We start from the raw sequence: 16,267 nt of genomic DNA, 5'->3' as shown, positions 1-16,267 counted from the left end.
GGTTTGTTTGGGTTTTTTTTTACCTCATGGATAACACAGAACAGTAAAAACCTGTCACTGCTGAGAAGATTTCCCTGTCTCCTCTATCTGTCTTTTGCTCTAACTATGTTGGACACAGCCTCTGAAGCTTATGGTCCACGCAGCTACTAAAGAAAAACACAAAAGATTTCATGCCGTAGTCAATTAAACAGGTGGCTAAGATCTGATAACATCAACACATATTAATTCACAATCATGATTATGTAAAAAGTTAATTATAAGATAGATAAGAATACCTTTTCAGATTTGCAAATAGATACTACAGTCAAAAGAGGTATTGCTGGAGAAACATACACCTTTGTAAGTATTTCAAAGCTAAATTATAACTTAGAGCATTGAAAATCATCTCCTTTAATATAAGTATATAAGTCATTTCTCAAGCCTTAGTAGATTGTAAGACTCTGGCTCTAGAGATGTTTGTGGTTTTGCCAACACTTTTTCTGTCACTACTGTGTCAGTGAAGCACTTACGTAACTTAACTGGTCAGTGTAATCCGGCCAAAAGGCTGATCCCAAGCAGACTCCACTGACATAGGACAGTACATTACAAGCAGATTTGGAGACTTCAAGAGAAAAGCAATAAACAAGCATGGAAATATTTCCATTTCTGCAGTTGATGCATACCCAAAGTTTCATTTTGTGTAACCCATACCAGATAAGCATATACTTGCAAACTGCTAGCAAAAAAACCAATGCAGCATAGGTCAGATCTGACTGAAGACGAAAGCAGAACATTTACAGAATACTTTATGTTTCAAGCTCACACTACATATTAGAACAAGACAAGAGATTTTGCAATTCCTCCTTGTTCTCAAAGTTTTGTATTAAGCAAGGATTTGATATTAAGCTGCAGTATGCTGAGTCTGTAAGCAAAGTAGGTGAACTAATTATGAAGTTTATTTTATGATCTAAATCAGTGTAACTTATGCATAATAGCTTTTATCTTACTTTCCTTATTTACATCACTGAAAATATATCACTTGCCTCCGCCCTTAAGGACATTGGCATTTAGCTAGCACAGCAGTTCTAAAAGAGCTGCATAAGGGATAAGTACTTAGAATAACATAGCACAACCAAAGCCTGTTTTTTTCCCCACTTAATTATTTTCTTCAGTGTCCCCTTCTCTCAACAAAAAGTATTTTTTTTTTTGTTTAAGCACTCCACTGCTTTTATCAAAAAGACCTCAAGAACTGAGTTAGTACACCCTGTTACTTAGGGCAAGTGCTACTTCTTAATAGGACGTTATTAATTTCAAACAATATCATGCATTGTTTCTTTACTTCTCATTAAAGTATTCCTCAACAATTTACAGAAAATACTCCTGTGGAAGTGTTAATTTTAACCTCAAATATAATTTGCAGGGAAGCAGTCTGTGATGTGAAAATGATTTTGCTGCCACAGGAAAGCCAGAACAATATTGAATGTTGATTGTTTATTAGTCTGTCCATTTAACTAATTAGCATGATTATGTAGTTGGTGCTCAGTCCACAAGATTCGATGGGAAATAAAACGGCATTAGTAAAAACATAAGGTGACATTTACCAAACTATCTTGCAATGCAGCTCCTTTCCCAATTAAATGCCACCATTCTTGCCACATCCTCAAGTACCTGTTTCTCTGCTACTTACATTATCTTCTCAGTCAGTCAGACACTTTACACACTATTTCCAAATCCAGTCACAGCCTAGGAATCACTAAAGGATGAAGTTCAGTGCAAATACAGGCTTGTCCAACTGATTTGTTGCTCCTAAAAACCACCTGATCATTTTTTTATTCCTTGCCATTCCTTTTCTGGCACAACCTGAACTTTGAAAAATGGCAATTTTAAATTCATACAAAACTCCCTTTTTCCTAAAATGAGACAGTGAATACCAAATAAAAAGGTCTGTCAGTGTCATCATTAGATAGACAGCATTATCAGCACCTTCCTACCAGATAAGGGAAGTCTATCCTCTGGTGGATTGCAGAGCAATTCAAGATGCTCCCTTTCATAACAATTGCACACAGCATCTCCTTCTAACTGAGGAAAAAATCCAACAATGAGCAATCTAAAAACATGGCGAGAAATACTCAAGAATTCACCTTTGATGAGGGTACTGCTGTGGACCCTGAAGGTGACGCATCTCTCGATGTTCTCAGTGTCCTCTCTTTACCTACAATGAAGGAAAAAATTAATGACTGTGAAATTAAAGATATACATTTCAAATATGCTTACTGGCTTACAAAAATTGCAGTGAAATTTGCTCAAGTCAGACATGAACCTTATCACTCTCTAAAACTACCTGATGACAGGAGGCTGTAGCAAGATAGGAACTGGCCTCTTCTCCCAGGCAAATAAGCAACAGGACAAGAGGAAATGGCCTCAAGCTGCACGGGGGGAGATTCAGGTTGGAGATAAGGAAGAATATTTTCACTGAAAGGGAGGTCAAGCATTTCAACAGAATGCCCAGGTGGTGGACTCAATATCTCTGGAAGAGTTCAAGAAACAACTGGACATAGCACTTAGTGCTATGGTTTGGTTGACAAGGTGGTGTTTGGTCAAAGGTTGGGCTCAATGATCTTGTAGGTCTTTTCCAACCTTAGTGATTCAATGATTCTGTGAAATCTACATGCTTCATCATCTGATAAATATTGATAAGATTTTCTTCTCTTCACAAGGAGAGAAGAGATACAGCTGTGTCATTTCACGCATTTAGGAAAACCCACTATCCTTTTCTCCATCATTAACTGAAAGGGCATATCAATATGATTCAGCAAGATGATGTAGTTTCACTTTTTAATATTAATGTAATAATATAAAGGGGTGAAATATTAAGCACAGTCAATCATTCCAGGAAACCAGGCAGTGTAGGAACCGGTTTAGCAGGCCACAGTATGTTGAAAAGCCCTGCCATGGGAAACACTCCTGTATTGTATCAGCCACAGGCTAGATGTTCTTTGTATGATCAGTGTTTTTCTTGTAAGAGTTACAATTGGCAAAACTGTCAAATCAAATTCACTGTGCTAATCACAGTCTATGCATGGTCTTGCCACAGACCAGTTTCAGGCAGCCCACAGCAGCAGAAATGGTTGCAGTGTAAACTACTAGTTTTCAAGTTGTGGTCCACAGATTACATCTAAGGGATCTGCAAAAGGTAAATACAAAAAGCAAACATGTTGTCAGTAGGCCTAAATTAACTAGACTATTCACTCTCACTGGGAAACAGTTGACTGTTCACAAATAAAATACAAACTTACCTTGGCTTCCATTAAATTTTTATCAAGACAATTAATGAAGAGATGACTTAAAATGCCTATCAAATACTTACAAAATTATTTTAGTAGAGCTATAAACATGATTGTTCATTATGGTTTTAAATATGGATTTAATTTAATGAGTCAAAGCAATAAAGAGCAGACATGATATCTCACTCCTATTTTCCTTTTTTTTTACTCAATGCCATAAAGTAATAGTGCATATGTATTTTAAAAAACCTACACAAAAATGTAAGGAAAAGTCTATACAAAATGCATATCTTTAACAATAGGAAATGTTTAAGAGGTATTTGAAAAGCTGGTCTTCAAGTCTTTTGCCACATTTTCATACCATATGTATAGTAGACTTAATACAAAGCAAAGATCACTGTTGGAGGCAAGCAAGTTACTGCTGTAATGTTGAAGGCCTATTAATCCATGCAAAAATCTTCACAGCTACTGATGGGTCTTTCCAATATGCTAATGAAAATAGGTGGGAAAGTTACTTTGACAAAAGCAAATGTTCTAAATTGCACTTTAAACCTCAGTTTGAAGAGGATGCTAAATGGAGAGCATACTTTAAAAACACAGCAATCAACCTTATTTAAGAATTTCTAGTAGACATAAAACAAAAGAAATCGATCTTTAACAGAAAAAAGCTTTTTAAAAATAAATCATAAATAGAAAAACTACGAAAAATAAAAAGCTCCTATAAATATAAAGTATATGTCAAAACCAAAACCAACAAAATAGAAATAGTCATGTCTTTAATCTGTCATACTCCTCAAAGCACAGAACATCTCCCTTGCCACCCTGAAGTTTTGCTCCTGTGATACCTGCTTTTCAGCTCCATGGTTGGGCCACCTCCTTTTAAATGTACAGACTACTCTAACTCTGCCTCCCACACGCCTCCTTTATCAGACCGGATTCTTTAAAGATTATCTCAGTTGAATGGATTATATGTTTGCACCTAAACAGATGAAAATGAGCTGATACAAGTGGCAGTAAATTATTCAAAGTTAAGCAGCGAGAAAAACCACCATTTAATTTGGAGACATTATTAGGCCATTTTTTCTGAATATGTGTGGTTATTTTGAACCCAAAAGCCCTACCTGTAAGACTAAACATGACACTTTCCATGCACCATATTTGCCTTCTTGCATCTCCTCCACACACCACCCTACAGACTCCTTACTTCCTGGTCCACTGAAGGAATACCACCCTGCTTCTCTCCATGCTCTCCCATCACAGATGAATGCCTGTCCTTTCCCTTAGCCCTTTCCCTCCTTTTACCAAGCTTATTCACATCCCCCCAGTTTTCTTCATTTAAGTCTTGTTTTTATCCTGATGTATGAAGAGCTGTAGAGCATGGGACATTCCTTCTTCAGTGGAAGTCATGAGGCCTAACCAATTCAGACAGCATGATTTTAAACAGTATTATGATATTCTAAGAAGATGCCATATTGAAAGTCCCACATGAAATAGTATATACTTTGCATGTTGTAAATCCATTTAAGTACCAACTAAAATGTAGTGTTGATATATATATGCCCCACTTCATGTTCCTTTTAAATGTGTAATACATGAGCTTACCTAAGGCAAATCATATTCAAAAATTATTCTAAAAATATTATTTAAGCCATTTATATTTTGTGAATAAGCCATTTTAGTTCAGTCATCTAGAGGAACAATTTAGTAGTACTGTTTTCCAGGAACGAGCAGTTATAAAGAAATAGTCCTCCATACAAGCCATCTGGACCCTTAGAACCTTAGAACTGATTTAAAGGTGACTGGGAGAGATGTTCAACCATGCAATTTGAAAAAAATAGCAAAAACCACAGACCTAGATGTAAGCTCCTCTCTTGACCAGCATCTTTTCTGGTTTGTGAACATGTCTGCTTCTACTTCACTACTTCCACTACTGTCTGAGTAATTCTGACAATATTCTATATATCTGTACTTAAATGACCGAAGTCAGCTCAAAATTTTAGAAATACCCTGAAACACCCCAAAATTTTATATGGTTCTCTCATAACATTGTTTTCCTAGTAAGTATGAGTTGCACACCTACAACACTTCTATAATGTAGAAAAATATATTTTCCTTTTCCTCTCCTACACTTAGAGAAATTCATGTTCACTGAGTATTGCTACAAAATGTTAAGAGAATTGCAATGACCAAATAGAAAGATCATCTGTATTCTACAAGGAGTAAAATAATTCCTCAATATTTAAACAATGCTAACTAAACTATGAAAATCTTTTTTGGCAAGAAATACTATATAATGGTTCAGTGTGTCACTCTGGAAACACAACACATCTATCAGTGAATAAAAAAAATCTAATTATATTATAAAAGCTGCCAAAATGAACAGTAGGTTTGTATAGTTCACTAGAAAGCATTTGCAGAAAGGGAAATCAAATCAGATTAATTTACATAAGCAGTACAAACAGCAGTGGCTACGACCGTAGTATACTAAAAAAAGCAATTTTATCTTTTCTTTTTTTTTCCAAATCATTTAAATAGGAAAACCTCAAATATTTTCAGAACAGATGATTCATTAGACTTCTGGAAAACATTAACAGTCAAGTTTTTAAAAGGCAGAACACAGAGTATAGACTCAACTGAGATATGTTTCAGATTTCTTTGAGGAAAGAGAGATTTGAGAGAATCTGACAACAAGATGAAATTGCTAAAAAACAATCAGTTTCAAAAGCCTAATAATACAGTTCTAAGAACAACTGGAGAAAATGCAACAAGTATGTACTTTAATTTCTCCAATTTTTTAACCCCTCTTTTCCCCTGGCTGCAGGAAGAAATGTCTTGATCAGCTATAGATGACAGTAAAGGTTCTTGTAAGGGAATCCAATGAAGCACATAAAGAAGTAACAGGAGTTGATACTAAAAGGAACATAAAGTACTAGAAAAAGCTGTGCAGCTGAAACTCCTACAGTCAGTCTAGAGCCGCTACCAAAATAACATCTGCAATCTCCCACATGAAATACATAAGGGAACAGAAAGTACAATGAAACAACCAGAGCACACAACACATACATGGTACAAAATGTCTAGTTTTCTCATTGTAAAAGACAGTATGTAAAGAAGTGAGTTGCAGTTTCACCTCACTAACCAGTGCTCATCAATAATCCAGCATTACCTTGCTGAGAAGAAATATTTCTTTTATGTAAAGATGACATACTTCTGCTATGCTGGTGGAAAGGATAGGCTTTGCTTCTTTCAGGAGAGTAGCTCCTGCTGCTGACACTAGAGCCAGATCTGCTGTGCGGAGAATCCCTTCGGCTCCCTGGTGATTCCCTGAAGAAAGGAGAGTCCCTCTTATGAGGGGATCGATCTCTCACATAATGAGAAGGATAGAAGCTTTTTCTTCTGAAGCCATCTCTGACGTCCCTTGGAAGACAACACAAAAATTAAAGTTACTTGGTTATCCTTCCAATGTTTCTGGAACAGCACTAGACAATACAATGGTAACATTTTATGCCTGGTAAATACAAATAGATTAGCTGTCTAAAATCTTAAGCATTGTTTAGAGTACTAGGTAATGAGTGAAAAACAAGTGGAAAAACAAAAGGTTGTAATTTTTTCAGATTTCATTGAACTACTTCATTGCTAGAAGCTAATTCCTTCCTATTTCTTGACAATACAGTTAAAATATAAGAAACAGACATTCAAGAAATGGGAGCTCTCGCAATTTTTTTTTCAGATTCAGTCTACTTCCCCTGGAAATTAAGCCTTCATTTACAATTGCTAAAAATGCATATGCAAATATTGCTCACACTATTTGGTATTTTTCAGCTTTGTTTTTCTCTTATTTTCAAGGGACTATATCCCTCATTTGACTTCACACATATTGCTATGGGAAATATCACTGAGGGATTTCAGCTTATATCGAGCAAAGACAAAAAGAAATCTGCAGAATATTCTCATGCCTATGTATCCACTCGAGATTAAATCTTGAATGAAAATATGAAGACTTATACCTTCTAAAAATGTTTTTCACAGAACGCAATATTAATTTTGAACTTTACTGTAAAATGTCCCAGACTCAACTGATTTTAAACCATAATCTAGTAACTATGACAACTTTCTATTAAATTTAGATATTGTTACTCCAGACCATACCATAAATGTGTTGGTTACCTGTAAATTATATTAATATATATTTACATGTACAGGTAAAAAAACCCAAACAAAACAACAAACCCAGTATCCTTTTGAACTTGTCCTAAAGAATCTCAGAGCTAACAAACACACAAGCCAACTAATACAAAACTCGTCACATTCGCCTTGGCTGGAAGATGTATTGCTGAGAGAAGGAAGTAATTCCCAGCTTCTTTACAGCATTGCTAAAAGTGAAAAGAAAGACTTCATAGCATTTCTAGTAAATCTGAACGCATCATACTTCACTGTTTTTCTCTCCTATTTCTCATCATAGTCCAATATTTTAAACAAGTGAATGTCTCACAAAGATGACCAAAACTCTAGTGGTGTTATTTAGCACAGTGTAGCTATAGCTATGAGATGTATCCAAATAGGGAACTAATGCTTTATCTACATCGTATCTATGAACATTTTATGTAGCAATAGACTTGAAGCAGAAGTTCACACTTGAAGAAAATGAGATTAGCTCAGTACTGAACTATTTTTTCTAGCTAAGTTCTTATTAAAGAACATGTTAATCAAATATTTATCAAGAATGAGTTTGGTACAGCCCACTTGTTCTTCCATTTCCTTCTGAACCTCTCTTTATGTATACAGAGAAGTTTATTACGGAAATGTTTACAGAGCCCCAGCTATTGCACACATAAGTGAAATGCTCTAATATCCACATAAGAATTTAAAAAATATCACTGAAACATACTTTTAAACAGGAACACATTTGAAAGCCTCATTCTACAATAATATTATGCACCCTAAAATAGAATCTCACTTTCAATTTTTGAATTTCCATTTCATCACTCCACGTTAATTCTTAACTGGACCATATCTCATACAGAACACTCAAACCATTAACCATTAATCTGTTTTGGACAGCATAGCAACAGCACAGCATTTCTGATGTTTTCCATTAATGTAACAAACAACACTGAATAGAACAAAGTAAGTATTGTCTTGCTTTTATTTTTTTCCTTAAATACTGAAGCTAACATACACCTGCAATTTGGTAATGAAGGCCCCAATTCAAGCAAAGCAGTTAAGCACATGCTTCAGATTCCAACACATACTCAAAAGGTTTATTGAGCAGGGGCAATATTTAATAGAGATGCAAGATTTTGTGCCCAGTTGTAACTTTAAAATAGAGCTACTGCCCTTAATAACAAATACAGGATTAATCCCTTTTATATAGCACCCCTAAAATCTTTTTATTTTGCATTCTTATTTCAAACTTAGTCCTGAAAGCACAATTTTGTTCTCAGCAGCGTTGCAACAGAAAGTAGTATCATTGTTAACCTCGATGAAACCTGACCAATAAATTCTCACTAAAGCTGACACTCTTGGATGAGCTCCTAAAATTTTACAAGTAAACAGCCATACTCTGATATACCATTCACCAAGGGCTGCTGAGGGAAGAGCACAAGCCTGAGAGCTATTCCAGTTAACCATCAGCTCCAGCTTCCTCAAGGATAAAACACAATTACATAATAGACGAAGGTATGGCTTTCTGCATAGCAGAAGACCAAGAGAATACAACACAGGGAAGGTTTTCAGATGCCAAAGGATCAGAAACACCACTTTCTCTAAGCTATCACTACCGCAAAGAGTACTTCTAGTCTCATTCCTCCCTGCAAACCATTCAGCAGCAGTGTTGTGGAAAACTGAGGGCTACAGGAAGTCACATAGTTTACAACAGGGAGTGGTACAGCTTAAGCTACGTGAAAAAAAAACCTGGTGTGTCAGTTTTATATTTTAAGAGTACATAAAGGTAAAATTAAATCACTTGCTAGGGGTGAAATGCCCAGGAATGGAGGTGTACTTAGGTACATGATAGCACATCATATGCAATACAGGAAAAAGCTTTGTTGTAAGAAGAATCTTAGTGCACTCTCATTGAATTCGTGCTCCTGGGCAATTGTGTGCAATACCTTGTCTCTGGGGCTTCTACGTCCCAATACAGATGTTCATCTTTTCAGATAAAACATTAATCTACGATGTGGTCCATCCATAAAGGACATAACTCTCAAGTTTGAGGCTGAAATGAGGAGACTGGCAACAAAACAGCACATTGCTGTAGAACAAAAACTGAGGTTCTTCCAATAATTTATAGGTGAGTGCTGTTTATGACCTAGATAAAAGAGTCAGAGAAGTTTTTGTGATCCCTTCCATCTGAGAATAATTATTGCAACTGTCAAAGGGGATAAATATTCCATTTATAGGCTTGGGTTTAATTACTAACCTTGCCTAAAAATAACCCACACAATTTTTTAAATAAATTGAGAAAATTATAGATAGCTTCTACAACACCAGACTTCAGTGCAAAGAGGTAAAACAGACAAGATTTGAACTGAATTCTTTCTGTCTCATAATACACAGGCAAGGGGGACGGGGAGGGAGGAAAAGTGCAACTAAAATAAAAAATCCTCTTGCCTTGTCAGGACACTACAAGGGCTAACAGAGCTCATGAGAATATGATTCAGATGACATAGAAAACATTTAATAAAATATACTACACCCCCAATCTCTAAAAGAAGAGTTGAGAACACTTCCACTTTTAACATCTTCAACGTAAATGTAGGTGGTGGAAGATTCCAGCCACCATCGTCTCTCCCAGAAGTCATTCTATTTCTTTCCGAAGTACGTGCTTGTGCAACAAACCAACAACCTACTCAGGTTCTGCTTTGGAGACTTATTATAATCTCATGTTGTTGTCCAAAGATTTTTATGCAGATTTATCATAATCTAAAATAATACAGTGAATTACACCATCATAGATATAAGTAATTGCACTTGGTTCCAATGGCTTTCAGTTGAACATGTGAAATGATGACAAGATTTCTTATGACAACTGTTTTTCAACGTTTTATTACTAAGCAAGTAACTGCAGCACTTGTAAGTGATATTTGCATTTGCTTTAAATGAAACTAAGGTAATTAGGACTAGTCAATGTAATCTTATTAACAGCTTTTTGCATGAAGGCAAGAGGAAACAGGTATTGTGAAACACTGCTAAGTCTCATGCAGGGAAGGGTAATTACACATATAAAATGTACCAAAAAAATCAAAAATATTTAAATGTTTCACAATTTTTACGATGCATGCAATACTACTGAAGTTATCATATCCAAACACCAAAACTCACACTGATGCCACTTGTCCACCTCACTCAATATGAAAGCTACTCATCTCCCACCACCTCAGGATGTCATGACAGATCAGAGAATAAAAACTAAGACAACTTGAATATTATATCAACATTAGAGAGAAATGCCTCTTTGTCCTTTAATTAAATAGTAAAGCTGCGCACTTCAACTGCACTGGAAATCCCACTACACTCCTCTTTATCCTTAGTAAAGAGTACCTTGTTTCTACCGCCATCTATAATGTACTATTAGACTTGTTGGAAGATAAGTCCACACAATAAAAGCATATTTAAACTAAAACTCTCTTTCTATTATCTGACACAGAGAAATTATGTTCAAGCGTACAGATAAGGACAGAGAAACAAGTCAAAACAAAGAGTCCAGAAAATAACAGATTTAAGTACCAAAGAATTAAGAGCAAACAGTCTTATACAACTGTTTGCAGAATAAAGACAAAATACGTTCATTAGACAAATCGAGATCCAATTAGACAAAAGAATTGCATTCAAATGCACATGATCTTAGTTTCTCTTTTTGAAAACATGGGCTTAGTAAGTTCCCTGCAATTTCTCTACAATAGAAAATAAATCATAGGTCTGAAGTTCCAGAGGTAGCATTAGTTTTAAGTGATGGACCAACTTACAATTTCTGTAAACAGCTACAACATTTACAACTGCACTTTGAGCAGCATATCGTGCCAGAAGAGTCAAGCAGTTCAGATAATCAGCTCAAGGAATAAACCTCTTTCATTTTATGTAGTAGCAACTGAATCAGTTCCTAAATAGACTCAATTCAAAATGGAAAGAATTGAAATCTTCTATCTCAATATAAGCTTAAAATTGGAAAGAAGAAGGAAGCGTAACATAGTATACCTTCAAATACATTTTTCTCCTTATATCAGAAAAACTGGTCATCATTACTGCTTCTAGACAATGGGATAGACCTTTCTAAGTAGGTCTTTGTACATTTACTGTCATCCTGCCACAAGCACATGGAAAAGAACTTTAAAATATTTCCCTGAGGTACCAAAGACATTGGTACCCCTTAAAAAGTTGTTTTCTTTGGGGTTTTTGACTTTGCTTTTTACTTCACAGTCAGTATCAGTACTTGCAAGTGATTCAACATAGGCAAGCATTTGTCTTATATACACACTAAGCACTAGAAAGAAAGAGATATTTTTGCACTTGGTTTTAGGGACATAAGTGAAGGTTATGTTCAGCAAGCTATTAATGTTTGCCCCAAAAGCTATCCTTAAAATCCTTAAATAAAAGAACCCAGAAACCTTGAAATATCTGCTGGAGGAGCTCTTAAGCTTTTCATCGGGGTGCTGTAGAATGCTATCAGGTTATTGATGCGTAAAAGAAAGCAACAAGCACTGTAGTAGTATATACTGATGTGATCAGCTCTTGGGGTTGACTTTCTAAGACTATCAATAAAAAGCTGCAAAAGGAAAGAACAAGTTGTGGAACAGGTTTGTAAGCAGTAATACCTTTTGTCAGTAATACTGATACACAATACCCTTATTATATTTACTTCTCCTCTATCTTCAAATCCCTTAATGAGATCTATAAATCAGAAAAACACTCCATTTTTCTCTATAACAGAAAAATGCTTCACAGAACTCTATGTTTTTATTCTTAAACTGAAGTGAGATTTGAAGCAATTATGTCAAATAGGTTTCACCTGCTTATGCCCCAAAGTGTTGTATGAGTGGTATGGACTTCTGCATAGCAAATTTTAAAAAAAGTTAGCAAACTACCTCTGCTTTTGGATTTCTCAATACAAAAGACATTATACATATCTGACGAAAAAATTCATTGTACATAATGGCGTTTTTCTTTATGTGATCTCATTCCTTCCTGTCAAGTATATAGTTTGCTCAAAATCAGAAAGCCTCAAGTTACGACAGACATTTCCTCTTATAAATTATTCAGCCATGTAGCTTTATCTTTTTTGTTTTCCAGTTCGCTTTTTCCCTTCACTTTGATTACAGTTTACAGTCTCTGTAATAAACACTAACTTGCCTCTTTTTGTAGGCCATTTCCTATATATTACAAACAGCACTTACTTGAACATATTTAATGCAGAAGCAAGATATGCTGCTTGGGTAAATTCCTTATTAAAAATCCTTTTGCAACTCTTGTATGCCTCCAGTTATTTCAGTGATTTAATAACAGTTAACTTCAGAGCGTAGCTCCATGACAAATCATACTGATGGAAACTGGTGCTGCTAAAATCCTGAACTTTGCCACCTTCCTTGGACCCATATTCCCACTCCATATTTTCTTTCAGAAGACCAAACTGGTAGACAATTATTTAATTCATTATGACGGTTTAGCGCTCAGGACCAACTCATTGAACATTCAAGGCCAGGTTGGACGGGGCTCTGAGCAACCTGATCTAATTAAAGATGTCTCTCCTTATTGCAGGGGGGTTGGGCTAGATGACGTTTAAAGGTACCTTCTAAATCAAACCATTCTACAATTCCATAAGTCAACACATCAATTCACCTTTTCCATTTTACTTCCGAATTTCATAATCATGCTCTCAAACAAAATTTCCAAAAATAATTAGACATACTAGTCTAGGAAAGGTAGGACTTAATTTAACATATGCAACTATTAAACGTCGTGTTTCAGAACAGAAAGACATTCTCACAGCTGGCTGACAAAACCCTGTTGTGTGTAATGGCATCAATATTCAGTTTCACTTAGACAAAAGCATTTATTATTAACTCATAAACAAGTACTACAAACCTTCATATACAAGGGAAAGAACCTTTAAGCTTGAACTAAAGTCAAGACTAAAACTGAGAATAATTTGTTACCATGCAAAACCAGCGTCATCTTTCAAAAATAATACCAATGGCATGAGATCATAGAATTCCCTTATCGATGAACTTTTCCTCAGTGTAGTTCATAACATCCTAAAACACAGTAGTCAAAAGTCAAAAAATCAAAAATCTTCTCTTTGCAGCAAAATGCTTAGCAAAAGGATGTCTATACTGTCAGTAACACTAAACTTTTTCCTCTGCTCTCCTGTATCCTAATATTCCCACCCTTTCTCAACAGGAATTAAATTCCCTGAAATTTTTAGTACCCTCATTATAAAACAAACAACTCCTTGGAACCCAATAAATGGAAAATTTACCTCCTAAGGGAAATTACGTCAGTCCTTGGAGGCAATACTCCTCAGCCTGAGAAAGCCACAACCACATTCATCAATCCAATTCATTGGCTATCATTGAGATGATTTAGTTAGATGCCATCTGAACAGAAGCTGTTTGGACTCAAAGGGAGACTCCCTTCTCCTTCCCTCCCCACTGTCTCTCAGTACCTAGCTCTTTTTCCACAAAGTTGTTAGGAAAACTTTCCAGAATAATCAAGTGCTACCCATGGGAGTTTGCCTCATTATTTCCCAATACATCATTAACTTGCTAGTTTGATGCAAGTTATAGTGCTAGCTGTAAGATTGGACCAGACGAGCTTGCTTTTTAAAGACTTCCTTTAAGTGAGGTGTTAGCCAAGATCTTACAGTGTAAATGTACATAATCTTATCTTTAGGCACGTTACCCTATCATACATGGTAAACAGAGCATCTCCTTACAGTTTATTAGCATTATGTAAACAACATTGATAAGAAGAAAATACTAATTTTCCCAAAATGTGACTTAGTTTTAAACAACAAATCAATGTTATTACAAAATAAAACTGAGTTTGCACAGGCTACTGAATTTTTCCTTACATGTATATCATAACATATTAAAATCTGTAGTAAAAGTTCTCATACAATAACCACTGTTAAAAATATGATGGTGGCAATTCCATATGACAATTTAAAACTTACAAAACTGCAGTGGGAAACAGTTGTACACACAAAAAGCAACAGATCCTTGAAACATAACACAGCCCTGGATGAAAAGCAAGTCAAACCAGATAGCAGCTGAGAAGTGACAGGAGGAGAACTTCTGTTTTTTGGATTTTTTTTTACCAAGTTTGGTATGTTTGCTGTAATTGTTGTCAAATACAAGTCAATTTACTGCCTAGTCATTTCTTGTTCAACAAAAATTTTTAAGAATATAAAAATTTTTTTTGAGAAGTTTATAACTATCTGTCTCTATCTTTTCTCAATCCTTTGGAGTCACAACATAGAGATCACATTTACATATAACTAAAACATTTCAAAGGACCAAAGTATAAGAAATGCCATGCACACAGAATCAGACTGAAAATACCTATTATAATTACACTTTTCAAAAAGAAGCTTAACCAGTTTTCTCTTACAGCTTTTAGAAGAGTTAAACCCAAGATTTTGAACCATTCCACATTTCATATAACAGGTAAGCTCTACTACATGAGGCTGTATATTTACAAGCTCAGCAGGGGAAAAAAAAAATCAGGTAGTGGGAAGTTCTGCTACTTTGATAATTTCAATACATGAGAAATCCAGAAATATTTTGAGTAGAAAAATAAAGCTTCCCTGACATCATTCAGAAATGAAATAGAACAGCCAGAATTCTCTGTAACCAACAACAGCCAAAGGAGTCTCCCATCAGCTAGGAGTGGGGAAAAAAATAAATAAATCACAGCTCAGATTTGTTTGGGAAGTTCTAGGGTTCTGGATGAATGCTAGAAATACTGGCACTGCCCTTACAAGCTCATGATAAGAAATGATTATGAGAAAAACAAATTAAATTATCAATACACCTTATATTATGACTTTAAACTCCTTTCTCTCAACCTGAGATGGAACTTGCATAACCAATTAAAAGAATTCTGCAAGGCCTTCTGAAAGGAACAAAATTATCAGTAAGCAATTTTTGAAAGCAGACATTTTTTTTTAGAATTAGATGGATAAATTTCACAGAAATAAAACAGGCCTTCAATAAACATCACAGTCAATTGTTAGACAAAATATTTAAAAATTAAAAGCATTCACTTAGCAATTAAAACTAGCTGCCAGTGAAAGCAACATTCACCTCACAAAATAAGCACACAATCAGCTAAAACATAAAAAAAAAAAAAGGTTGAAAATAAGAGCAATTTTTACCTCCTCTCCATATTTTTACACTGTAGGGTGGGAGCAAAAAATTCCACAGTTGAAACCCTCTCTACCAGTCAAATTATAAAACATAATCTCAATGTGCAAACAAATTAGCTCTGTTGTGCTTTGGGACAATTAAAGAGGCAGTGTAGCAGAGAACAGCTCTTAAAGAAAACATAGCAACTACTGAATCAATAAGACCACTGCATAAGACACGAACTGTAATATGAAGTCATTAAATATTTAGTGTAAACCAGAATCAACTTTTAAGTTACATATTACCTATTATCTTGTTCCAAAAAGTGCTAACTTCCCCCCTCCACTCTCCAAAATATCATAAGCCAAGGTAAACTAATTTAGCTAGCAGCCTAACACAATGAGTTTTCTGAACTAAAGATTTCAACAGACAAGTCCTTGCCTGGAGTTGTAGACAGGTATAACGAATCTACCACAATGATCTATTATAAGGAAACTGTAATTTTGTATATGAATAAACAAGCTACTCTCAGTCGGTCGTGGGAATACCTGAGAGGTTCAATGTTCTGGCAGGGATTTTACTTATTTATTAAAAGAAAAAGGCATGTGCTAATGAAAACGATTACAACTCTGCTTATCAGTTTGTCAAAAGCAAGACCAT

At 35.3% G+C, this 16,267-nt stretch overlaps 1 protein-coding gene across 5 annotated transcripts in view; it reads right to left on the bottom strand.

The window, feature by feature from the left end:
* The window catches only part of PPHLN1 (periphilin 1), a 65,930-nt gene that overhangs the window by 35,054 nt on the left and 14,609 nt on the right, over positions 1-16,267 (bottom strand). For 3 of the 5 annotated variants that reach the window (XM_032688745.1, XM_032688744.1, XM_032688748.1), the window contains 2 exons: positions 6,430-6,680; positions 2,121-2,191 (listed from right to left, as the gene is read on the bottom strand). In XM_032688745.1, the coding sequence (XP_032544636.1) occupies positions 2,121-2,191; positions 6,430-6,680 (322 nt within the window). The remainder of the gene's footprint in view (positions 1-2,120; positions 2,192-6,429; positions 6,681-16,267) is intronic. The other 2 variants (XM_032688746.1, XM_032688747.1) reach the window with 1 other exon arrangement.

This window comes from Chiroxiphia lanceolata, chromosome 5, assembly GCF_009829145.1.
Source record: "Chiroxiphia lanceolata isolate bChiLan1 chromosome 5, bChiLan1.pri, whole genome shotgun sequence".
NCBI classification, from domain to species: domain Eukaryota; kingdom Metazoa; phylum Chordata; class Aves; order Passeriformes; family Pipridae; genus Chiroxiphia; species Chiroxiphia lanceolata.
The sequence above is the reverse complement of the archived record's forward strand: the minus strand, read 5'-3'. Positions and strand labels throughout refer to the sequence as shown.